This window comes from Anomaloglossus baeobatrachus, chromosome 1 (genome assembly GCF_048569485.1).
Source record: "Anomaloglossus baeobatrachus isolate aAnoBae1 chromosome 1, aAnoBae1.hap1, whole genome shotgun sequence".
Lineage (NCBI taxonomy): Eukaryota > Metazoa > Chordata > Amphibia > Anura > Aromobatidae > Anomaloglossus > Anomaloglossus baeobatrachus.
The window spans coordinates 939744357-939770801 of record NC_134353.1 but is presented as its reverse complement, the minus strand read 5'-3'; the positions used below and the strand labels follow the sequence as shown (position 1 = coordinate 939770801).

The 26445-nt window shown below is 52.4% G+C and overlaps 1 protein-coding gene across 3 annotated transcripts in view; it reads right to left on the bottom strand.

Moving 5' to 3' along the window:
* SPEF2 (sperm flagellar 2) overlaps nucleotides 1-26445 on the bottom strand; it is a 187632-nt gene that overhangs the window by 101442 nt on the left and 59745 nt on the right. For all 3 annotated transcript variants that reach the window (XM_075328486.1, XM_075328489.1, XM_075328494.1), the window contains exon 10: nucleotides 18393-18546. In XM_075328486.1, the coding sequence (XP_075184601.1) occupies nucleotides 18393-18546 (154 nt within the window). The remainder of the gene's footprint in view (nucleotides 1-18392; nucleotides 18547-26445) is intronic.

The following is a 26445-nucleotide window of genomic DNA, read 5'->3' as shown; positions in this document are numbered from 1 at the left end:
TCACTATATAGTAAAACTGATGTGTGGGTGTGATGCCTCAGGTCGGTGCGAGTTTGTAGACACCAAACATGTATAGGTTTACTTGTATCTAAGGGGTTAAAAAAAATTCCACAAGTTTGTCCAACAAAAGTGGCGTACGTTTTGCGCCATTTTCCGAAACCCGTAGAGTTCTCATTTTTTTGGATCTATGGCTCAGTGATTTCTTATTTTTTGCGTCTCGAGCTGACGTTTCTAATGGTACCATTTTTGTGCAGATGCTACGTTTTGATCGCCTGTTATTGCCTTTTGCGTAAAACTTGCGACGACCAAAGAACGTAATTTTGGCGTTTGGAATTTTTTTGCCGCTACGCCATTTACCAATCAGATTAATTGATTTTATATTTTGATAGATCGGGCATTTCTGAACGTGGCGATATGAAATAAAGAGAATTTTGTTAACTTACCGTAAATTATTTTTCTTATAGTTCCGACATGGGAGACCCAGACCATGGGTGTATAGCTTCTGCCTCCGGAGGACACACAAAGTACTACACTAAAAAGTGTAGCTCCTCCCTCCGAGCATATACACCCCCTGGAAGACCATATCCAGCCAGTTTAGTGCAAAAGCTGAAGGAGGACATCCACCCACAAGTAGAGATAGAGTAAAACCCGGAACAACCGGAACCTCTGTCTACAACAACAGCCGGTGAAAAACACACGGAACAAGAACTGCCAACAGGCAACAGGGAGGGTGCTGGGTCTCCCATGTCGGAACTATAAGAAAAAGAATTTACGGTAAGTAAACAAAATTCTCTTTTTCTTCATCGTTCCTATGGGAGACCCAGACCATGGGACGTCTCAAAGCAGTCCATGGGTGGGTAATAAACAGAACTGCGAAGTAGGCAAAACCTAACTTCACAAATGGGCGACAGCCGCCTGAAGGATGCGTCTGCCCAAGCTCGCATCTGCCGAAGCATGAGCATGCACTTGATAGTGCTTCGAAAAGGTGTGCAGACTAGACCAAGTGGCAGCCTGACAGACTTGCTGAGCCGTAGCCTGGTGCCTAAAAGCCCAAGAGGCACCGACAGCTCTGGTCGAGTGCGCCTTAATCCCCGGCGGGGGAGGCACTTGAGTACTCTGGTAGGCATCGGAGATGGCCCATCTAATCCAACGAGCTAGGGTCGGTTTTGAAGCCGAAAGACCCTTGCGCTGACCAGTGGTCAGCACAAAAAGAGAGGTGCACCGCCTGAGAGCAGCGGTGCGTGACACATAGATCCGGAGCGCCCGCACCAAATCTAAAGTATGCAACGCTTTCTCAAAGCGATGAACAGGAGCCGGACAAAAGGAAGGCAATGAAATGTCCTGGTTAAGGTGGAAAGGAGACACCACCTTAGGAAGGAAGTCCGGAGTTGGACGGAGGACCACCTTGTCTTGGTGAAAAACCAAAAAGGGTGACTCCGAAGAGAGCGCAGCCAAATCAGAAACTCTCCTGAGAGAAGTTATGGCCACCAGAAAGACCACTTTCTGTGAGAGGCGAAACAAAGGAACCTCCCTAAGAGGCTCAAAGGGGGGTTTCTGTAAGGCCGTGAGGACCAGATTAAGGTCCCAGGGATCCAAAGGTCGCCGGTATGGTGGAATGATGTGAGATGCGCCCTGCATGAAGGTGCGCACCTGGGCCAGTCGGGCGATACGCCGCTGGAACAACACTGACAGAGCCGAGACCTGTCCCTTGAGGGAATTGAGGGATAGTCCCAGCTGCAGACCGGACTGCAGAAAAGACAGGATGGTCGGCAAGGAAAAAGGCCAAGGAGCATGGCCGGAAGAGCGACACCAGGACAGGAAAATCCTCCAAGTCCTGTGGTAAATCTTGGCCGAGGAAGACTTCCGAGCCTGAGTCATAGTGGAGATGACTTCAGAAGGAATGCCAGAAGCCGTCAGGATCCAAGACTCAAGAGCCACGCCGTCAATCTGAGAGCCGCAGAATTCTGGCGGAAAAACGGACCTTGAGAGAGAAGGTCTGGGCGGTCCGGGAGATGCCACGGCACCTCTACGGACAGACGGAGCAGGTCTGGGTACCAAGCTCGCCTGGGCCAGTCTGGAGCAATGATTATGACCCGACGGCCCTCCATCCTGATCTTGCGCAGGACTCTGGGCAAGAGAGCTAGAGGGGGAAACACGTAGGCCAGACGGAACTGGGACCAGTCTTGAACCAGCGCGTCCGCTGCCAAGGCCTGAGGATCGTGGGAGCGAGCCACGTAAACCGGGACCTTGTTGTTGTGCCGGGATGCCATTAGGTCCACTTCCGGAGTACCCCACTTGCGGCAGATTGACCGGAACACTGCCGGATGCAGGGCCCACTCGCCGCTGTCCACGGTTTGACGGCTGAGATAATCTGCCTCCCAGTTTTCTACGCCTGGGATGTGGACTGCGGATATGGTGGACTTGGAGTCCTCCGTCCACTGAAGGATGCGTTGAACCTCCAACATTGCCAGGTGGCTGCGAGTCCCGCCCTGGTGATTGATGTAGGCAACTGCTGTCGCGTTGTCTGACTGGACTCGAATGTGCTTGCCCGCCAACAGGTGGTGAAAGGCTACGAGAGCTAGGAGCACAGCTCTAATTTCCAGCACATTGATCGAGAGGGCTGATTCGGACGGAGTCCAAGTGCCCTGTGCTCGGTGGTGGAGAAATACTGCTCCCCAGCCGGATAGGCTGGCATCCGTGGTGAGAATCACCCAGGACGGGATCAGAAAGGAGCGTCCCTGAGACAGAGAGAGGGGCCGAAGCCACCACTGAAGAGAGCTCCTGGTCTGCGGCGACAGAGCCACTAGCCTGTGCAAGGAAGAGGTCCGCTTGTCCCAACAGCGGAGAATGTCCAGCTGCAGGGGACGCAGATGGAACTGGGCAAAGGGAACCGCTTCCATTGACGCCACCATCTGACCCAGCACCTGCATGAGGTGCCTGATGGAATGACGGCGGGGCCTCAACAGAGAGCGCACCGCCAGATGGAGGGACTGCTGTTTGACTAAGGGCAGCTTCACAAGTGCCGGCAGAGTCTCGAATTGCATCCCTAGGTACGTAAGTTTCTGTGTCGGGGTCAGAGTGGACTTGGGCAGATTGACAAGCCACCCGAATTGAACAAGCGTGGCGAGAGTGATCGAGACACTCCGCTGACAGTCTGCACTGGATGAAGCCTTGACTAGAAGGTCGTCCAGGTAAGGAATCACTGCCAACCCCTGTAGGTGCAGAACCGCAACCACTGCTGCCATGACCTTGGTGAATACTCGAGGGGCCGTGGCTAACCCGAAGGGGAGAGCCACGAATTGGAAATGTTCCTCTCCGATTGCAAAACGTAGCCAACGCTGGTGTGAAACCGCAATTGGCACATGCAAATAGGCATCTCTGATGTCGATGGATGCTAGAAAATCTCCTTGGGTCATTGAGGCAATGACTGATCGCAGAGATTCCATGCGAAAGTGCCGCACCTGAACATGCTTGTTGAGAAGCTTGAGATCCAGGATGGGCCGGAAGGAACCGTCCTTTTTGGGGACTAGGAAGAGATTTGAGTAGAAACCTCTGAACCGTTCCCGGGCGGGAACCGGTACAATTACCCCGTTGGCCTGCAAGGATGCCACGGCCTGGGAGAAGGCGGCGGCCTTGGAGCAGGGGGGAGTGGACAGAAAAAATCTGTTTGGCGGGCTGGAAGAGAATTCTATCCTGTAGCCGTGGGAGATGATATCCCGCACCCACTGATCGGAGACGTGTTGAAACCACACGTCGCCAAAGTGGGAGAGCCTGCCACCGACTAAGGACGTTGCTGGCGCGGCCAGATAGTCAAGAGGAGGCTGCCTTAGTGGCAGCGGCTCCTCCGTTCTTCTGGGGACGCGGCTTCGTGTGCCAGCTGGTTTTTCGATCCTTGGCTGAGTTAGTGGACGAGGCTGAGGGCTTAGAGGATGACCAGTTAGAGGAACGAAAGGAACGAAACCTCGACTGGTTCCTGCCCTGGACAGGTTTCCTGGTTTTAGTTTGTGGCAAGGAAGTACTCTTCCCGCCAGTAGCTTCCTTAATAATTTCATCCAGTTGTTCACCGAACAGCCGGGACCCAGCAAAAGGGAGCCCAGCAAGGTACTTCTTGGAAGAAGCGTCTGCTTTCCACTCTCGAAGCCACAAGATCCTGCGGATCGCGAGGGAATTAGCGGAAGCCACCGCCGTGCGGTGAGAGGCCTCCAGAATGGCAGACATGGCATAGGATGAAAAGGCCGAAGCCTGGGAAGTTAAGGCAACCATTTCGGGCATAGAGTCCCTGGTGAGGGAATGCATCTCCGCCAGAGAAGCAGAGACGGCCTTAAGAGCCCACACTGCTGCAAAAGACGGGGGGAACGAGGCCCCTGCCGCTTCATATACAGATTTGGCCAGCAGGTCAACCTGGCGGTCAGTGGAATCCTTAAGTGAGGTGCCATCCGCCACAGATACAACTGTCCGGGCTGAGATTCTAGACACCGGAGGATCCACCTTAGGTGAATGAGCCCATTCCTTGACCACCTCTGGTGGAAAGGGAAAACGGTCATCAGAACTGCGCTTTGGAAAGCGTTTGTCAGGACAGGCCCTGGGTTTGGTCACAGTGGCCTGAAAACTGGAGTGGTTAAAAAACATACTCCTTGCTCTCTTAGGTGAGGTAAACTGGTGTTTTTCTACCAGAGAGGCTTGTTCCTCTGACACTGGTGGATTGAGGTTCAGTACGGAATTAATGGACGCAATTAACTCACTAACATCCGCATCACCTTCGGTTAGATCAATGGGGTACATAGAGGTAGCGTCCGAGCCCACAGTAAAGGCATCCTCCTCGCCCTGCGATTCAGCTCGTGAATCAGAGCCGAGGTACGAGGAAGGAGAAGAGTCCCTACGTCTCCGTTTAGGAGGACGGGGTCTGGGAACAGAGGAAAAATCCTCTGTGAGCTCTGCAGAGCGAGTCGGAGCAGCAGAGGCACCCTGAGAAGGGGGCTGATGCATGGTCAGCAGAGTCCGGGACAGCTGTCCCATGGAGTCGGCAAAGGACTGGGAGATAGCATTAGAAAACGATGCTACCCAAGCCGGGGGTTCAGCCACCGGGGCCGGAGCAGCCGGAGGGACCACTGGGGAGACTCCAGGCTGAGGCACCACCATGTTAGAGCAGGCATCACAATGTGGATATGTGCTCGGTTCAGGCATAATGAGCTTACATGCAGTGCATATAGAATATAGCCTTGCAGCGTTGCTCCTAGTGTGAGACATGCTGCTGAGGTGGGGGCTCTGTAGTAAGGAACACACTCCTTCAGAAGGACCCCCAGAGAGTGTATAAGAAAGTCCACAACCAGAGGTTGTGGCTTACCAGGCCGTTTTGTGCGCCCTCCGATTCCACAGCTTGGACCCCCAGAATATTTGCAGAGCTGCTGCAGCCAGCGCCGATCAGCATGAGAACGCTGAGAAAATGGCGCCGGAGAGAGGAGGGGGGGTGGAGCAAGGTCCAAGAGCGGGAACCGGAGGGCCAAGGAGAGATACAGGGGAGGGAAACATCTCCTCAGAGAGGAGTGTCCTCCCCTGTGCTGAACGGCCGGTGGGCGGCGCCGCACTGATCCCCTGCATGACTGACATGCAGGGGCAGTGAAACCGAAAGTAGGCCGCAGCCGAAGCCGGGGCCTAAATTTTAACATGCGGCCGACAAGCAGGCACCCTCGGCGCGGTTCTCAGGAAAAAAACAGAGAACCGGCCGGAAACCACATACAAGTTAAAAAACACACTCTACCCCCAATAAATGTACAAGGGACCCCTGAATAACGTCTCAATACTTAGCATATGAGACGCAGGGCCAGGTCCCTGAGGGGTGAGCGCTCCGTCCAGGCAGGGACCTCAAGGGGCTGCGGATGGAGACCGGTCTCCTGCAAAGCAGTGAGAACCGTGATGGCTCCCACTTCAAGCCAGAGCCCTGTCTAGGGATGGTGAAGGAGCGCGGCATGTAAGGCTCCAGCCTTGTAGAATCAACCTTAACAGCACCGCCGACACAGTGGGGTGAGAAGGGACATGCCGGGAGTCCAGATTGGACCCGCTTTTCTTCCAATTCTTTAAAATGAAAAATCAAAAATCAAAAATCAGATGAGAATGCATGTGTGTGTGACCTCCTGAACACAAAGCATTGAACTGGCTGGATATGGTCATCCAGGGGGTGTATATGCTCGGAGGGAGGAGCTACACTTTTTAGTGTAGTACTTTGTGTGTCCTCCGGAGGCAGAAGCTATACACCCATGGTCTTGGTCTCCCATAGGAACGATGAAGAAATGTGTATATTTATTTATTTTTTAACCCTTTAATCTTCAATGGGGTGAAAGGAGGGTGATTTGAACTTTTAGGTTTTTTTCTGTTTAAAACTTTTTTTTTATTTTACTAGTCCTCCTAGGGGGCTATAGCGATCAGCAATCCGATCGCTCTGCACTATCTGCAGATCTCAGCTACAGAGCTGTAAACAGAAGATACGGTCACTTCCTGATTCATTCGGCTCCGGGCCGAGTGAAAACGAAAGTGACTCATCATAGCTGCAGGCGTCATCACATGACCCTGAGCTACCATGGCAACCACCGGAAGTCACGTGATCACTCACGTGACTTCCGGTGGGGGCGGCGGTAAGTGAAAATCCTGACCGCGCGCATATACATCTCGCTGACAGACTTTGGCAACGAGATGTAAGGGGTTAATGTTACGGGTGGAAGCGATTCCACTCGTAACATGCAGGCACACATGCCGATCGCCGCATCCTGCCCGCGGAAGGGGGCGGAGCTTAACCCCATACGATCCATGACGGATAGATTTGTCAAAGGTCGTGAAGGGTTAAACACTTTTGTTTACAGCTCGTTGCCTTGGAGACCGACCTCCGCTGCCAGACAGCAGAAAATGTGCAGTGCTTATAGGAGCATTTTAATTTAGCTTGTAAGCACAATCTTGAAGCCTCCCAGGATCGCTGGAGCACGATGTTACCTCGTAACCCCGGTCAGGTTCAGCGCGGTGCTTACAAAATAGACAGCAGCAGTGGTCGGTCGCCTAGACAACAAGCTGTAAACAAAACAAACCAGAAACACATCAATGACCACCAGAGGTTAGAGCCCAAATATTAAGCTGACCCTCAAAAAACCCAGCAGTGATCGGATGTGGCCGCACAGAGGTGGTAAAGGTAGCAGAGATGAATTTGTCATTCGGGTCAGGTAACGTTTCCTGGTCCACAAAGGAAAGAGTTAACCCTGAGACATCTTTGTCATTAACCACACTGACTGCACCTCTGGCTGCCGTGACCACCAGGATTTGGTAATTTCTGCTGACCACTAGACCAACAGGGACAATACAGCTTTCCTTTGCAGTTTTTTTTATCCACTTGCACCTGAACCAGCGTGACAAGTTGTATACCAGGTAGCAGGAGTGTAAAGACTTCAGCCAACCCGGAGTAATGCCGTGACTTCCTCCGCAGATCAGGGTGCAGGCGTGAAGTGTCAGGAAGTGGCCGCAAGGTGCGATTATTGTGGCCAATGCTCCACAAACACAACAGGAAGCGCACAACGCACGCGAGCGCGGAAAGATACAACTCGTTCATTCACTGTCAGGATCGTAGTACGAGGTGTCCACTATGAGACAGAGGGTCTGCCCCAAACTGTGCCCACAAAGCGGAAGCTACAACTGCACACAATGTCTGCTGCTGAAGGATTAAGATTTCTCATGAGTGGAGATAAGGGTCCAAGGCCGACCCCTGATAACAGCCCTGAGCATCCTCCTCCATCATACTGTACAGCGGGCACACTGCAGCCAGGGGGTGACCTCCTCCATTCACCAAACCCAGACTCCTCCATCAGACGCAGATAAAGCAGTGAAATTTGTCACTGCGCAGAACACGTCTCCTCCAAAGTCCAGTGGTGGCGTCTTTACATCGCTGCATCCGACACTCAGCATTGTGCTTGGTGATGTACGGCTCAGCATTGTGCTTGGTGATGTACGGCTCGGCATTGTGCTTGGTGATGTACGGCTCGGCATTGTGCTTGGTGATGTATGGCTCAGCATTATGCTTGGTGATGTATTGCTCAGCATTGTGCTTGGTCATGTACGGCTCAGCATTGTGCTTGGTGATGGACGGCTCGGCATTGTGCTTGGTGATGTATGGCTCAGCATTGTGCTTGGTGATGTACGGCTCAGCATTGTGCTTGGTGATGTACGGCTCGGCATTGTGCTTTGTGATGTATAGCTCAGCATTGTGCTTGGTGATGTATTGCTCAGCATTGTGCTTGGTGATGTACGGCTCAGCATTGTGCTTGGTGATGTATGGCTCAGCATTGTGCTTGGTCATGTACGGCTCAGCATTGTGCTTGGTGATGGACGGCTCGGCATTGTGCTTGGTGATGTATGGCTCAACATTGTGCTTGGTGATGTACGGCTCAGCATTGTGCTTGGTGATGTACGGCTCGACATTGTGCTTGGTGATATATGGCTCAGCATTGTGCTTGGTGATGTATTGCTCAGCATTGAGCTTGGTGATGTACGGCTCAGCATTGTGCTTGGTGATGTATGGCTCAGCATTGTGCTTGGTCATGTACGGCTCAGCATTGTGCTTGGTGATGTATTGCTCAGCATTGTGCTTGGTCATGTACGGCTCAGCATTGTGCTTGGTGATGTACGGCTCAGCATTGTGCTTGGTGATGTACGGCTCAGCATTGTGCTTGGTGATGTACGGCTCGGCATTGTGCTTCGTGATGTATTGCTCAGCATTGTGCTTGGTGATGTACGGCTCAGCATTGTGCTTGGTGATGTATGGCTCAGCATTGTGCTTGGTGATGTACGGCTCGGCATTGTGCTTGGTGATTTATGGCTCGGCATTGTGTTTGGTGATGTATGGCTCAGCATTGTGCTTGGTGATGTACGGCTCAGCATTATGCTTGGTGATGTATGGCTCAGCATTGTGCTTGGTCATGTACGGCTCAGCATTGTGCTTGGTGATGGACGGCTCGGCATTGTGCTTGGTGATGTATGGCTCGGCATTGTGCTTGGTGATGTACGGCTCGGCATTGTGCTTGGTGATGGACGGCTCAGCATTGTGCTTGGTGATGTATGGCTCGGCATTGTGCTTGGTGATGTATGGCTCGGCATTGTGCTTGGTGATGTACGGCTCGGCATTATGCTTGGTGATGTACGGCTCGGCATTGTGCTTGGTGATGTACGGCTCAGCATTGTGCTTGGTCATGTACGGCTCAGCATTGTGCTTGGTGATGGACGGCTCGGCATTGTGCTTGGTGATGTATGGATCAGCATTGTGCTTGGTCGTGTACGGCTCGGCATTGTGCTTGGTGATGTATGGCTCGGCATTGTGCTTGGTGATGTATGGCTCAGCATTGTGCTTGGTGATGGACAGATCAGCATTGTGCTTGGTGATGTATGGCTCAGCATTGTGCTTGGTGATGTATGGCTAGGCATTGTGCTTGGTGATGTATGGCTCGGCATTGTGCTTGGTGATGTATGGCTCGGCATTGTGCTTGGTGATGTATGGCTCAGCATTGTGCTTGGTGATGGACAGCTCAGCATTGTGCTTGGTGATGTATGGCTCAGCATTGTGCTTGGTGATGTACGGCTCGGCATTGTGCTTGGTGATGTATGGCTCAGCATTGTGCTTGGTGATGTACGGCTCAGCATTGTGCTTGGTGATGTACGGCTCGGCATTGTGCTTGGTGATGTACGGCTCGGCATTGTGCTTGGTGATGTACAGCTCAGCATTGTGCTTGGTGATGTATGGCTCGGCATTGTGCTTGGTGATGTATGGCTCGGCATTGTGCTTGGTGATGTATGGCTCAGCATTGTGCTTGGTGATGGACAGCTCAGCATTGTTCTTGGTGATGTATGGCTCAGCATTGTGCTTGGTGATGTACGGCTCGGCATTGTGCTTGGTGATGTATGGCTCGGCATTGTGCTTGGTGATGTATGGCTCGGCATTGTGCTTGGTGATGTATGGCTCAGCATTGTGCTTGGTGATGTATGGCTCAGCATTGTGCTTGGTGATGTACGGCTCAGCATTGTGCTTGGTGATGTATGGCTTGGCATTGTGCTTGGTGATGTATGGCTCGGCATTGTGCTTGGTGATGTATGGCTCAGCATTGTGCTTGGTGATGTACAGCTCGGCATTGTGCTTGGTGATGTACGGCTCAGCATTGTGCTTGGTGATGTATGGCTTGGCATTGTGCTTGGTGATGTATGGCTCGGCATTGTGCTTGGTGATGTATGGTTCGGCTTTGTGCTTGGTGATGTATGGCTCGGCATTGTGCTTGGTGATGTACGGCTCAGCATTGTGCTTGGTGATGTATGGCTTGGCATTGTGCTTGGTGATGTATGGCTCGGCATTGTGCTTGGTGATGTATGGCTCAGCATTGTGCTTGGTGATGTACAGCTCGGCATTGTGCTTGGTGATGTACGGCTCAGCATTGTGCTTGGTGATGTACGGCTCAGCATTGTGCTTGGTGATGTACGGCTCAGCATTGTGCTTGGTGATGTATGGCTCAGCATTGTACTTGGTGATGTACGGCTCGGCATTGTGCTTGGTGATGTATGGCTCGGCATTGTGCTTGGTGATGTATGGCTCAGCATTGTGCTTGGTGATGTATGGCTTAGCATTGTACTTGGTGATGTACGGCTCGGCATTGTGCTTGGTGATGTATGGCTCGGCATTGTGCTTGGTGATGTATGGCTCAGCATTGTACTTGGTGATGTACGGCTCAGCATTGTGCTTGGTGATGTATGGCTCGGCATTGTACTTGGTGATGTACGGCTCAGCATTGTGCTTGGTGATGTATGGCTTAGCATTGTACTTGGTGATGTATGGCTCGGCATTGTGCTTGGTGATGTATGGCTCGGCATTGTGCTTGGTGATGTACGGCTCAGCATTGTGCTTGGTGATGTACGGCTCGGCATTGTGCTTGGTGATGTATGGCTTAGCATTGTACTTGGTGATGTATGGCTCGGCATTGTGCTTGGTGATGTATGGCTCGGCATTGTGCTTGGTGATGTACGGCTCAGCATTGTGCTTGGTGATGTATGGCTCGGCATTGTGCTTGGTGATGTACGGCTCAGCATTGTGCTTGGTGATGTATGGCTCGGCATTGTGCTTGGTGATGTACGGCTCAGCATTGTGCTTGGTGATGTATGGCTCGGCATTGTGCTTGGTGATGTATGGCTCGGCATTGTGCTTGGTGATGTACGGCTCAGCATTGTGCTTGGTGATGTATGGCTCGGCATTGTGCTTGGTGATGTACGGCTCAGCATTGTGCTTGGTGATGTATGGCTCGGCATTGTGCTTGGTGATGTACGGCTCGGCATTGTGCTTGGTGATGTACAGCTCAGCATTGTGCTTGGTGATGTATGGCTCGGCATTGTGCTTGGTGATGTACGGCTCGGCATTGTGCTTGGTGATGTATGGCTCGGCATTGTGCTTGGTGATGTATGGCTCGGCATTGTGCTTGGTGATGTATGGCTCGGCATTGTGCTTGGTGATGTATGGCTCGGCATTGTGCTTGGTGATGTACGGCTCGGCATTGTGCTTGGTGATGTACGGCTCGGCATTGTGCTTGGTGATATATGGATCAGCATTGTGCTTGGTGATTTACAGCTGCAGTTGCTCGGCCCTGAAGCTCCTGGCAGGCGCAGTGTTTGTGCTGATGTTACCAAAGGAGGTCTGGACTCTGCAGCTATGAGGTCAGCAGAGTGGTGGGGACATTTATGCCCTCTGCTCCTCAGCAGTCGGCCCCCCGCTCTGTAACATTACGGGGTCTCCACTTATATCCCTTTACACCGGTAGAAAAGGGGCTGGATGTTATACACTGGGGCAATGGGGTTAAATGAAAAATGAATTGAATGATTAGGACGCGTGTCCTATACTTCTCTCTATATAGTACAGTGTGTCCTATACACACCCAAGAAGATGACATCAGAGGGGGGAGATCAGGGACATCAGAACCCTAATTAAAGCCAAAGCCAAAGAGCCCATTACGGACCCGATCAACGCAATGATCTGTGAGGTCTCCACTGTAATTTTATCTATATAATTCTAATAACTGAATAAATAGGTAAAAAAAAAAATCTCAGGTGAATTTTGGACATCTGATCATTTATTGTATAGTGCGGCTTTTCCTGGTGGCAGGGGTTTATTGTGTAGTGTGGCTGTTCCTGATGGCGGGGGTTTATTGTGTAGTGCTGCTGTTCCTGGTGGCGGGGGTTTATTGTGTAGTGTGGCTGTTCCTGGTGGCGGGGGTTTATTGTATAGTGCGGCTTTTCCTGGTGGCAGGGGCTTATTGTGTAGTGTGGCTGTTCCTGGTGGCGGGGGTTTATTGTGTAGTGCGGCTGTTCCTGGTGGCGGGGGTTTATTGTATAGTGCGGCTGTTCCTGGTGGCGGGGTTTTATTGTGTAGTGCGGCTGTTCCTGGTGGCGGGGGTTTATTGTATAGTGCGGCTGTTCCTGGTGGCGGGGGTTTATTGTGTAGTGTGGCTGTTCCTGGTGGCGGGGGTTTATTGTGTAGTGTGGCTGTTCCTAGCGGCGGATGTTTATTGTGTAGTGCGGCTGTTCCTGGTGGCAGGGGTTTATTGTGTAGTGCAGCTGTTCCTGGCGGCGGGGGTTTATTGTGTAGTGCAGCTGTTCCTGGTGGCGGGGGTTTATTGTGTAGTGCAGCTGTTCCTGGTGGCGGGGGTTTATTGTGTAGTTGCGGCTGTTCCTGGTGGCTGATGTTTATTGTGTAGTGCGGCTGTTCCTGGTGGCGGGGGTTTATTGTGTAGTGCAGCTGTTCCTGGTGGCGGGGTTTTATTGTGTAGTGCGGCTGTTCCTGGTGGCGGGGGTTTATTGTGTAGTGTGGCTGTTCCTGGTGGCGGGGTTTTATTGTGTAGTGTGGCTGTTCCTGGTGGCAGGGATTTATTGTGTAGTGCGGCTGTTCCTGGCGGCGGGGGTTTATTGTGTAGTGTGGCTGTTCCTGGCGGCGGATGTTTATTGTGTAGTGCGGCTGTTCCTGGTGGCGGGGGTTTATTGTGTAGTGTGGCTGTTCCTGGTGGCAGGGGTTTATTGTGTAGTGCAGCTGTTCCTGGCGGCGGGGGTTTATTGTGTAGTGCAGCTGTTCCTGGTGGCGAGGGTTTATTGTGTAGTGCAGCTGTTCCTGGTGGCGGGGGTTTATTGTGTGTGCGGCTGTTCCTGGTGGCTGATGTTTATTGTGTAGTGCGGCTTTTCCTGGTGGCAGGGGCTTATTGTGTAGTGTGGCTGTTCCTGGTGGCGGGGGTTTATTGTGTAGTGCGGCTGTTCCTGGTGGCGGGGGTTTATTGTATAGTGCGGCTGTTCCTGGTGGCGGGGTTTTATTGTGTAGTGCGGCTGTTCCTGGCGGCGGGGGTTTATTGTGTAGTGTGGCTGTTCCTGGTGGCGGGGGTTTATTGTGTAGTGTGGCTGTTCCTGGTGGCGGGGGTTTATTGTATAGTGCGGCTTTTCCTGGTGGCAGGGGCTTATTGTGTAGTGTGGCTGTTCCTGGTGGCGGGGGTTTATTGTGTAGTGCGGCTGTTCCTGGTGGCGGGGGTTTATTGTATAGTGCGGCTGTTCCTGGTGGCGGGGTTTTATTGTGTAGTGCGGCTGTTCCTGGTGGCGGGGGTTTATTGTATAGTGCGGCTGTTCCTGGTGGCGGGGGTTTATTGTGTAGTGTGGCTGTTCCTGGTGGCGGGGGTTTATTGTGTAGTGTGGCTGTTCCTAGCGGCGGATGTTTATTATGTAGTGCGGCTGTTCCTGGTGGCAGGGGTTTATTGTGTAGTGCAGCTGTTCCTGGCGGCGGGGGTTTATGGTGTAGTGCAGCTGTTCCTGGTGGCGAGGGTTTATTGTGTAGTGCGGCTGTTCCTGGTGGCTGATGTTTATTGTGTAGTGCGGCTGTTCCTGGTGGCGGGGGTTTATTGTGTAGTGCAGCTGTTCCTGGTGGCGGGGTTTTATTGTGTAGTGCGGCTGTTCCTGGTGGCGGGGGTTTATTGTGTAGTGTGGCTGTTCCTGGTGGCGGGGTTTTATTGTGTAGTGTGGCTGTTCCTGGTGGCAGGGATTTATTGTGTAGTGCGGCTGTTCCTGGCGGCGGGGGTTTATTGTGTAGTGTGGCTGTTCCTGGCGGCGGATGTTTATTGTGTAGTGCGGCTGTTCCTGGTGGCGGGGGTTTATTGTGTAGTGTGGCTGTTCCTGGTGGCAGGGGTTTATTGTGTAGTGCAGCTGTTCCTGGCGGCGGGGGTTTATTGTGTAGTGCAGCTGTTCCTGGTGGCGGGGGTTTATTGTGTAGTGCAGCTGTTCCTGGTGGCGGGGGGTTTATTGTGTGTGCGGCTGTTCCTGGTGGCTGATGTTTATTGTGTAGTGCAGCTGTTCCTGGTGGCGGGGGTTTATTGTGTAGTGCGGCTGTTCCTGGTGGCGGGGGTTTATTGTGTAGTGCGGCTGTTCCTGGTGGCGGGGTTTTATTGTGTAGTGCGGCTGTTCCTGGTGGCGGGGGTTTATTGTGTAGTGCGGCTGTTCCTGGTGGCGGGGTTTTATTGTGTAGTGTGGCTGTTCCTGGTGGCAGGGATTTATTGTGTAGTGCGGCTGTTCCTGGCGGCGGGGGTTTATTGTGTAGTGCAGCTGTTCCTGGTGGCGGGGGTTTATTGTGTAGTGCAGCTGTTCCTGGTGGCTGATGTTTATTGTGTAGTGCGGCTGTTCCTGGTGGCGGGGGTTTATTGTGTAGTGCGGCTGTTCCTGGTGGCAGGGTTTTATTGTGTAGTGCGGCTGTTCCTGGTGGCGGGGGTTTATTGTGTAGTGCGGCTGTTCCTGGTGGCGGGGTTTTATTGTGTAGTGTGGCTGTTCCTGGTGGCAGGGATTTATTGTGTAGTGCGGCTGTTCCTGGCGGCGGGGGTTTATTGTGTAGTGTGGCTGTTCCTGGCGGCGGATGATTATTGTGTAGTGCGGCTGTTCCTGGTGGCGGGGGTTTATTGTGTAGTGTGGCTGTTCCTGGTGGCAGGGGTTTATTGTGTAGTGCAGCTGTTCCTGGCGGCGGGGGTTTATTGTGTAGTGCAGCTGTTCCTGGTGGCGGGGGTTTATTGTGTAGTGCAGCTGTTCCTGGTGGCGGGGGTTTATTGTGTAGTGCGGCTGTTCCTGGTGGCTGATGTTTATTGTGTAGTGCAGCTGTTCCTGGTGGCAGGGGTTTATTGTGTAGTGCAGCTGTTCCTGGTGGCGGGGGTTTATTGTGTAGTGCGGCTGTTCCTGGTGGCGGGGGTTTATTGTGTAGTGCGGCTGTTCCTGGTGGCGGGGTTTTATTGTGTAGTGCGGCTGTTCCTGGTGGCGGGGGTTTATTGTGTAGTGCGGCTGTTCCTGGTGGCGGGGTTTTATTGTGTAGTGTGGCTGTTCCTGGTGGCAGGGATTTATTGTGTAGTGCGGCTGTTCCTGGCGGCGGGGGTTTACTGTGTAGTGTGGCTGTTCCTGGCGGCAGGGGTTTATTGTGTAGTGCGGCTGTTCCTGGCGGTGGGGGTTTATTGTGTAGTGTGCCTGTTCCTGGTGGCAGGGGTTTATTGTGTAGTGTGGCTGTTCCTGGTGGCGGGGGTTTATTGTGTAGTGTGGCTGTTCCTGGTGGCGAGGGTATATTGTATAGTGCAGCTGTTCCTGGTGGCAGGGGTTTATTGTGTAGTGCGGCTGTTCCTGGTGGCGGGGGTTTATTGTATAGTGCGGCTGTTCCTGGTGGCAGGGGTTTATTGTGTAGTGCGGCTGTTCCTGGTGGCTGATGTTTATTGTGTAGTGCGGCTGTTCTTGGTGGCGGGGGTTTATTGTGTAGTGCGGCTGTTCCTGGTTGCGGGGTTTTATTGTGTAGTGCGGCTGTTCCTGGTGGCGGGGGTTTATTATCTAGTGTGGCTGTTCCTGGCGGCAGGTGTTTATTGTGTAGTGTGGCTGTTCCTGGTGGCAGGGGTTTATTGTGTAGTGCAGCTGTTCCTGGCGGCGGGGGTTTATTGTGTAGTGCAGCTGTTCCTGGTGGCGGGGGTTTATTGTGTAGTGCAGCTGTTCCTGGTGGCGGGGGTTTATTGTGTAGTGCGGCTGTTCCTGGTGGCTGATGTTTATTGTGTAGTGCAGCTGTTCCTGGTGGCGGGGGTTTATTGTGTAGTGTGGCTGTTCCTGGTGGCGGGGGTTTATTGTGTAGTGCGGCTGTTCCTGGTGGCGGGGGTTTATTGTGTAGTGCGGCTGTTCCTGGTGGCGGGGGTTTATTGTGTAGTGCAGCTGTTCCTGGTGGCTGATGTTTATTGTGTAGTGCGGCTGTTCTTGGTGGCGGGGGTTTATTGTGTAGTGCGGCTGTTCCTGGTTGCGGGGTTTTATTGTGTAGTGCGGCTGTTCCTGGTGGCGGGGGTTTATTATCTAGTGTGGCTGTTCCTGGTGGCGGGGGTTTATTGTGTAGTGCGGCTGTTCCTGGTGGCGGGGTTTTATTGTGTAGTGCGGCTGTTCCTGGTGGCGGGGGTTTATTGTGTAGTGCGGCTGTTCCTGGTGGCGGGGTTTTATTGTGTAGTGTGGCTGTTCCTGGTGGCAGGGATTTATTGTGTAGTGCGGCTGTTCCTGGCGGCGGGGGTTTATTGTGTAGTGTGGCTGTTCCTGGCGGCAGGGGTTTATTGTGTAGTGCGGCTGTTCCTGGCGGTGGGGGTTTATTGTGTAGTGTGGCTGTTCCTGGTGGCAGGGGTTTATTGTGTAGTGTGGCTGTTCCTGGTGGCGGGGGTTTATTGTGTAGTGTGGCTGTTCCTGGTGGCGAGGGTATATTGTATAGTGCAGCTGTTCCTGGTGGCAGGGGTTTATTGTGTAGTGCGGCTGTTCCTGGTGGCGGGGGTTTATTGTATAGTGCGGCTGTTCCTGGTGGCAGGGGTTTATTGTGTAGTGCGGCTGTTCCTGGTGGCTGATGTTTATTGTGTAGTGCGGCTGTTCTTGGTGGCGGGGGTTTATTGTGTAGTGCAGCTGTTCCTGGTGGCGGGGGTTTATTGTGTAGTGCGGCTGTTCCTGGTGGCGGGGGTTTATTGTGTAGTGCGGCTGTTCCTGGTGGCGGGGTTTTATTGTGTAGTGCGGCTGTTCCTGGTGGCGGGGGTTTATTGTGTAGTGCGGCTGTTCCTGGTGGCGGGGTTTTATTGTGTAGTGTGGCTGTTCCTGGTGGCAGGGGTTTATTGTGTAGTGAGGCTGTTCCTGGCGGCGGGGGTTTATTATCTAGTGTGGCTGTTCCTGGCGGCAGGTGTTTATTGTGTAGTGTGGCTGTTCCTGGTGGCGGGGGTTTATTGTGTAGTGAGGCTGTTCCTGGTGGCGGGGGTTTATTGTGTAGTGTGGTTGTTCCTGGTGGCGGGGGTTTATTGTGTAGTGTGGCTGTTCCTGGTGGCGGGGGTTTATTGTATAGTGCGGCTGTTCCTGGTGGCGGGGGTTTATTGTGTAGTGCGGCTGTTCCTGGTGGCGTGGGTTTATTATCTAGTGTGGCTGTTCCTGGCGGCAGGTGTTTATTGTGTAGTGTGGCTGTTCCTGGTGGCAGGGGTTTATTGTGTAGTGTGGCTGTTCCTGGTGGCTGATGTTTATTGTGTAGTGTGGCTGTTCCTGGTGGCGAGGGTTTATTGTATAGTGTGGCTGTTCCTGGCGATGGGGGGTTTATATTGTAGTGCGGCTGTTCCTGGCGGCGGGGGTTTATTGTCTAGTGCGGCTGTTCCTGGCGGCGGGGGTTTATTGTGTAGTGCGGCTGTTCCTGGTGGCGGGGGTTTATTGTGTAGTGCGGCTATTCCTGGTGGCGGGGGGTTTATTGTGTAGTGCAGCTGTTCCTGGCGGCGGATGTTTATTGTCTAGTGCAGCTGTCCCTGGCGGCGGGGGTTTATTGTGTAGTGCTGCTGTTCCTGGCAGCGGGGTTTATTGTCTAGTGCTGCTGTCCCTGGCGGCGGGGGTTTATTGTGTAGTGCGGCTGTTCCTGGCGGCGGGGGTTTATTGTGTAGTGCGGCTGTTACTGGCGGCGGGGGTTTATTGTGTAGTGCGGCTGTTACTGGCGGCGGGGGTTTATTGTGTAGTGTGGCTGTCCCTGGCGGCGGGGGTTTATTGTGTAGTGCGGCTGTTCCTGGCGGCGGGGGTTTATTGTGTAGTGCGGCTGTTACTGGCGGCGGGGGTTTATTGTGTAGTGCGGCTGTTCCTGGCGGCGGGGGTTTATTGTGTAGTGCGGCTGTTCCTGGCGGTGGGGGTTTATTGTGTAGTGCGGCTGTTCCTGGCGGCGGGGGTTTTTCTGGCGGTGGGTGTTTATTGTGTAGTGCGGCTGTTCCTGGCGGCGGGGGTTTATTGTGTAGTGTGGCTGTTCCTGGCGGCGGAGGTTTATTGTGTAGTGCGGCTGTTCCTGGCGGCGGGGGTTATTCCAGCTGTACCTTGTATTCTTCATAGTCCTTCTCATCCAGCAGGTTTTCCTTCTCCAGCTCCACGCTTTGCTCTGGGTTTAGATCTGTTGAGGTCTCTTCGTACAGGGGCAATCCCGTGAAAAAAAATTCTTTCCATTCCCGCATTAGTTTTCCAGGGATAAGTCTGAAGAATAAATAAAATATTACAACTTTATCTGATACAGACAACAAGAGGCAGACACAGGCAGAGAAGGGGGATGGGGCAGTCACACCCCAAAAACATCTTTTTATTTTACTCTTCGTTCCTGGACAGCAGCACCACCCGGGGGGAAGAGGAGGCCGGGAAAGAGGGGAATATGTATGAGGGGGTCTGATCAGGGGTCTGCATTAATTAGTCTGAATTATATTTAGACGTCTGGTTTGAGGTGTGGACTAATTTTGGGGTCTAGTGAAGCAATGTTACCTCTCTCCGCTCAGCGGTCGAGCATCTGATCTGCGGCTCCATTGTGTAAGGGGGATAAACATTTCCCCTTCTGCTAATCCCGGCGGTCGGACAATTACTATATATAAAAATGATTGGGTAAAGCATGGTCATCAAACCTACAGATATTTCAAGCGGAAACGCTCCTTCCTCGTAGAGTTTACTGAAGTTGTTTTGAGAGTTTTTTTTCCTAAAGCTTTGCATTATTTTATTATAAGTTCGGAGCGAATTCCATAAGGGCAATCAGGAAGAGCCAGGTAAAGTGCCGGGCTTGTTGCATATAATGGATTCAACAATTCCCGGGTGGCTGCAGGCTGCTATTTTTAGGCTGGGGGCGGCTCAATAAGAATGGACCTCCCCAGTCTGAGAATAGCAGCCCCCAGCTGTCGGGTTTTATCTTGGCTAGGTATCAAAATTGGGGGGGACCGCACACTGTTTTTTTTTTTTTAAATTATTTATTTAAATAATAGAAAAAAAAAAAATAAAAATCCGCATGTGGTTCCTTTTATTTTGATACACAGCCAAGATAAAGCCCACAGCTGGGGGTTGCAGTCTGTAGCCGTGGGCTTTATCTGTGCTGGTTATGATCAAAAATTTCCGTATAAAATCACCATTAAATATATATAAATATCAAAAAACCTTTCGATAAGAATCCCACAGATACAATAAATAAAGGGAATGATGATGAAGTTGATGTTAAAAATTAATATTTTTATTTAATTAAAATAAATATGTATCACAAATTCATAGAAATACTGGCAGGAGAAAGTCCCATAAATTATAGCAGCGGTTTATCAAAAATTAAAGTGCTTGATGCAATGACCACTATTTTTTATATATATATATATACTAGCTGTACTACCCGGCTTCACCCGGGTTAATAACTGCTGTTAACAAAATAGAATGCATTAACAAAAAAGAGAATTTTGTTACTTACCGTAAATTCTTTTTCTTATAGTTCCGTATTGGGAGACCCAGACATTGGGTGTATAGCTTCTGCCTCCGGAGGACACACAAAGTACTACACTAAAAAGTGTAGCTCCTCCCTCTGAGCTTATACACCCCCTGGAGAACCAGATCTAACCAGTTTAGTGCAAAAGCTGAAGGAGAATAGCCACCCACAAGTAAAAACAGAGCAAGAACCGGAACAACCGGAGATTCTGTCTACGACAACAGCCGGTGATAACACGCGGAACAAGAAATTGCCAACGGGCAACAGGGAGGGAGCTGGGTCTCCCAATACGGAACTATAAGAAAAAGAATTTACGGTAAGTAAACAAAATTCTCTTTTTCTTTATCGTTCCTATGGGAGACCCAGACATTGGGACGTCTCAAAGCAGTCCATGGGTGGGAATAAACAGAACAACTGAGAAGTAGGCGGAGCCTAACTTCACAAGTGGGCGACAGCCGCCTGAAGGATGCGTCTGCCCAAGCTCGCATCTGCCGAAGCATGAGCATGCACTTGGTAGTGCTTTGAAAGGTATGCAGGCTAGTCCAAGTGGCAGCCTGACAGACTTGCTGAGCCGTAGCCTGGTGCCTGAAAGCCCAAGAGGCACCGACAGCTCTGGTCGAGTGTGCCTTGATACCCGGCGGGGGAGGCACCTGAGAACACAGGTAGGCCTCCGAAATGGTGGACCTGATCCAACGGGCTAAGGTCTGTTTAGAAGCAGAGAGGCCCTTACGCCGACCTGTGGTTAGCACAAAAAGAGAGGTGCACCGCCTAAGAGCAGCGGTGCGAGACACATAGATCCGGAGCACCCGCACCAGATCCAGAGTATGCAACGCTTTTTCAAAGCAATGAACAGGAGCCGGACAAAAGGAAGGTAGGGTAATGTCCTGGTTAAGGTGGAAAGGAGAAACCACCTTTGGGAGAAAGTCCGGAGTCGGACGGAGAACCACCTTGTCTTGATGAAAAACCAAAAAAGGTGACTCCGAAGAGAGCGCAGCTAAATCAGATACTCTCCTGAGGGACGTTATGGCCACTAGAAAGACCACTTTCTGTGAAAGACGAAACAAAGAAACCTCCCTAAGAGGTTCAAAGGGGGGTTTCTGCAAAGCCGTGAGAACCAAATTGAGGTCCCAGGGATCCAAGGGCCGCCGGTAAGGCGGAATGATGTGAGACGCACCTTGCATGAAGGTGCGGACCTGAGCCAGCCGGGCGAGACGCCGCTGGAACAGCACTGACAGAGCCGAGACTTGTCCCTTGAGAGAGTTGAGGGACAGTCCCAGCTGCAGACCGGACTGTAGAAAAGACAGAAGGGTCGGCAAGGAAAAAGGCCAAGGAGAATGGCCGGAAGAGCGACACCAGGACAGGAAAATCTTCCAAGTCCTGTGATAGATCTTGGCAGAGGAAGACTTACGGGCCCGAGTCATAGTGGAGATGACTTCAGGAGGGATACCAGAAGCCGTCAAGATCCAGGACTCAAGAGCCACACCATCAATCTGAGAGCCGCAGAATTCTGGCAGAAAAACGGACCTTGTGAGAGAAGGTCTGGACGGTCCGGAAGATGCCACGGCACCTCTACGGACAGGTGGAGCAGGTCTGGGTACCAAGCTCGCCTGGGCCAGTCCGGAGCAATGAGAATGACTCGACGGCCCTCCATTCTGATCTTGCGCAGAACTCTGGGCAAGAGAGCTAGAGGGGGAAACACGTAGGACAGACGAAACTGGGACCAGTCTTGAACCAGAGCGTCCGCGGCGAAGGCCTGAGGATCGTGGGAGGGAGCCACGTAAACCGGAACCTTGTTGCTGTGACGGGACGCCATTAGGTCCACATCCGGAGTGCCCCACTTGCGGCAGATTGACTGAAACACTGCCGGATGCAGGGACCACTCGCCAATGTCCACGGTTTGACGGCTGAGATAATCTGCTTCCCAGTTTTCCACGCCTGGGATGTGGACTGCGGATATGGTGGACTTGGAGTCCTCCGTCCATTGAAGGATGCGTTGTACCTCCAACATTGCCAGGCGGCTGCGTGTCCCGCCTTGATGATTGATGTAGGCAACTGCTGTCGCGTTGTCTGACTGGACTCGGATGTGTTTGCCCGCCAACAGGTGGTGAAAGGCTAGGAGAGCTGGAAGCACAGCTCTGGTTTCCAGCACATTGATCGAGAGGGCTGACTCGGACGGAGTCCAAGTGCCCTGCGCTCGGTGGTGGAGACATACCGCTCCCCAGCCGGACAGACTGGCATCCGTGGTGAGAATCACCCAGGACGGGGTCAGGAAGGAGTGCCCCTGAGACAGAGAGAGGGGCCGAAGCCACCACTGAAGAGAGCTCCTGGTCTGTGGCGACAGAGCCACTAACCTGTGCAAGGAGGAAGTCCGCTTGTCTCAACAGCAGAGAATGTCCAGCTGTAGTGAACGCAGATGGAACTGGGCAAAGGGAACAGCCTCCATTGACGCCACCATCTGACCCAGCACCTGCATCAGGTAGGTGCCTGATGGAATGACGGCGGGGCCTCAGCAGAGAGCGCACCGCCAGATGGAGGGACTGCTGTTTGACTAAGGGCAACTTCACAAGTGCCGGCAGAGTCTCGAACTGCATCCCTAGGCACGTGAGACTCTGGGTCGGAGTCAGAGAGGATTTGGGAAGATTGACAATCCACCCGAATTGGGTAGAGTGGCAAGAGTGAGCGAGACACTCCGCTGACAGTCTGCGCTGGATGAAGCCTTGATTAGAAGGTCGTCCAGGTAAGGAATCACTACCAACCCCTGTAGGTGCAGAACCGCAACCACTGCTGCCATGACCTTGGATGCCAGGAAATCCCCTTGGGTCATTGATGCAATGACTGACCGCAGAGACTCCTTGCGAAAATGCCGCACCTGAACATGCTTGTTGAGAAGCTTAAGATCCAGGATTGGCCGGAAGGAACCGTCCTTTTTGGGGACTAGGAAGAGATTTGAGTAGAAACCTCTGAACCGTTCCCGGGCGGGAACTGGTACAATTACTCCGTTGGCCTGCAAGGATGCCACGGCCTGAGAGAAGGCGGCGGCCTTGGAGCAGGGGGGAGTTGACAGAAAAAATCTGTTTGGCGGGCTGGAAGAGAATTCTATCCTGTAGCCGTGGGAGATGATATCCCGCACCCACTGATCGGAGACGTGTTGAAACCACACGTCGCCAAAGTGGGAGAGCCTGCCACCGACTAAGGACGTTGCTGGCACGGACAGATAGTCAAGAGGAGGCTGCCTTAGTGGCAGCAGCACCTGCGGTCTTCTGTGGACGTGCTTTTGTGCGCCAGCTGGATTTTTGGTCCTTGGCAGTGTTAGTGGACGAGGCCGAGGGCTTAGAGGACAACCAGTTGGAGGAACGAAAGGAACGAAACCTCGACTGATTCCTACCCTGGACAGGTTTCCTGGTTTTAGTTTGTGGCATGGAAGTACTCTTCCCGCCAGTAGCTTCCTTAATAATTTCATCCAGCTGTTCTCCGAATAGTCGGGACCCAGCAAAAGGGAGCCCCGCAAGGTACTTCTTGGAAGAAGCATCTGCCTTCCACTCTCGAAGCCACAAGATCCTGCGGATAACGAGGGAATTAGCCGAAGCCACCGCAGTGCGGTGAGAAGCCTCCAGCATAGCAGACATGGCATAGGATGAAAAAGCCGAAGCTTGGGAAGTTAAGGCAACCATCTCAGGCATAGATTCCTTAGTGAGGGAATGCATCTCCTCCAGAGAAGCAGAGATGGCTTTGAGAGCCCACACTGCTGCAAAAGTCGGGGCGAACGAGGCCCCTGCCGCTTCATATACAGATTTGGCCAGAAGGTCAACCTGGCGGTCAGTGGAATCCTTAAGCGAGGTGCCATCAGCCACTGATACAACGGTCCGGGCTGAGAGTCTAGACACCGGGGGGTCTACCTTTGGTGAATGAGCCCACTCCTTGACCACCTCAGGTGGAAAGGGAAAACGGTCATCAGAACCACGCTTTGGGAAGTGTTTGTCAGGGGAGGCCCTGGGCTTGGTCACAGTGGCCTGAAAACTGGAGTGGTTAAAGAACACACTCTTTATCCTCTTAGGCGAGGTAAACTGGTGCTTTTCTGCCAGAGAGGGTTGCTCCTCTGAGACTGGTGGATTGAGATCCAGTACAGAATTAATGGACGCAATCAAATCACTAACATCTGAGTCACTTTCGGACAGACCAATGGGGCACATGGAGGCAGTCTCCGAGCCCCCAGTAAAGGCATCCTCCTCATCCTGCGAGTCAGCTTCTGAAACCGAGCCGCGGGACGAAGGAGAGGGAGCCCTGCGTCTCTTTTTAGAAGGACGGGGCCTGGGACCAGATGATGAATCCTCTGTGAGCTTCGGTCCTGAGAGAGACCTAGCAGCAGAGGCACCCTGTGAAGGGGGCTGATGCATGCTCAGCAAAGTCCTGGACAGATGTCCCATGGAGTCAGCAAAAGACTGGGAGATAGACCTGGTTAAGGATTCTACCCAAGCCGGGGGTTCAGCCACAGGAGCCGGAGCAGCCTGAGAGACCCCTGGGGGTGCGATTTCAGGCTGAGGCAACGTCAGGTAAGAGCAGGCATCACAATGAGGATAGGTGCTCGGTTCAGGCAGCAGGAGCTTACATGCAGTGCATACTGAAAACAGCTTTGGAGCCTTGCTCCTCGTGTGAGACATGCTGCTGGAGTGAGGGCTCTGCCAGAATGACCCCCAGAGAGTATATACAGAAGGTCCACAACCAGAGGTTGTGGCTTACCAGACCGCTGGAGCGGTTTGTGTGCCATCCAGATCCCGAAGCCCGGACTCCCAAGCACCTCAGCAGGGATGCTGCAGACCAGTGGTGATCGCAGGGAAAAACGCTGAGAAAATGGTCACCGGAGTGAAGAGAGGGGGCGGGACTCACTCTGAGAGCGGGATCTGGAGGGCCAAAGAGATTCACAGGGGAGGAGACATGTACTCAGTGAGGAGTGTCTCTCCCCTTTGTAGAACGGCCGCTGGGCGGAGCCGCGCTGTCCCTCTGCATGAATGACATGCGAGGGCAGTGAAACCGAAAGTAGGCCTCCGGCGAAGCCGGGGCCTAAATTTGAGCGGTGCGGCCGACGCGCAGGCACCATCGGCGCGGTTCTCAGGCGACAGCCAGAGAACCCGTTGGAAATGTCATAAAAATCACTCAGCACACTCTCCCACAACAATAAAGTACAAGGGACCCCCATATATAAACGTCTCAGGTACTTAGCTTGCTGAGACGCAGGGTTCCAAGTCCCTGGGGGATGAGTGCTCCGGTCCAGCACGGTCCTGAAGGGCTGCGGATGGAGACCGGTCTCATGCCAAGCATGGAGAACCATGCTGGCTCCCACTTCAAGCTAGAGCCCCGGAGGGATGGTGAAGGAGCACGGCATGTAAAGGCTCCAGCCTGGGAATCAACCTTAACAGCACCGCCGACACAGTGGGGTGAGAAGGGACATGCCGCTTTTCTTCAAACTCTTTCCAAAAATGAAAAATCAGATGAGAATGCATGTGTGGATGTATGACCTCCTGAACACAAAGCGATAAACTGGTTAGATCTGGTTCTCCAGGGGGTGTATAAGCTTAGAGGGAGGAGCTACACTTTTGAGTGTAGTACTTTGTGTGTCCTCCGGAGGCAGAAGCTATACACCCAATGTCTGGGTCTCCCATAGGAACGATAAAGAAAATGTATTCTGCACACAAACACCACAAAACAAATAGATAGAAATGTAATTATTAAATTGTTGCCTATATAAACCAATCAGAGCTCAGATTAATTAACTGTAGCAAAATAGAAGCTAAGCTGTGATTGGTTGCTATTGGCAGCCTGATAAATCTCCAGGCAACAGAAAGCCCTCCCCCTGACAGTATATATTAGCTCACACATACACATATAGACAGGTCATGTGACTGACAGCTGCCGTATTTCCTATGTGGTACATTTGTTGCTCTTGTAGTTTGGCTGCTTATTAATCAGCTTTTTATTTTTGAAGGATAATCCCAGACTTGTGTATGTTTAGGGTGATTATGTGGTGAGGTTGGTGTATGTGTGGTGAGATGTGTGCTGAGGGTGGTATATGTGTTCAAGCATGTGATAGTGTGTGGCGCATTTTGTGTGTGTGTTCATATCCCCGAGTGTGGTGAGTATCCCATGTCGGGGCCCCACCTTAGCAACTGTACGGTATATACTCTTTGGCGCCATCGCTTTCATTTTTTAAGTCCCCCTTGTTCACATCTGGCAGCTGTCAATTTGCCCCCAACACGTTTCGTTTCACTTTTTCCCCATTATGTAGATAGGGGCAAAATTGATTGGTAAATTGGAACGCGCGGGGTTAAAATTTCGCCTCACAACATAGCACCCGGCGCTGCCCAGGATAGTAACTGTCTCTCTGTTTCTCTTTCCCTGTATGCCTCTTTCTCTCTCTTTCCCTCTCTTTCCCTGTCTGTCTCTTTCCCTGTGTCTGTCTTTGTCTGTCTCTTTACCTTTCTGTGTCTGTCTCTTTCCCTGTCAGTCTGTTTCTTTGTCTGTCTCTTTGTGTCTGTTTCTTACCCTGTCTGTGTCTGTCTCTTTCCCTGGCTGCATTGTGGAGTACGGAGCTGTGCTGACTATAGGGATCCTGGGTGTCGACCCCCACAGATATGACATTGATGACCCATCCTAAT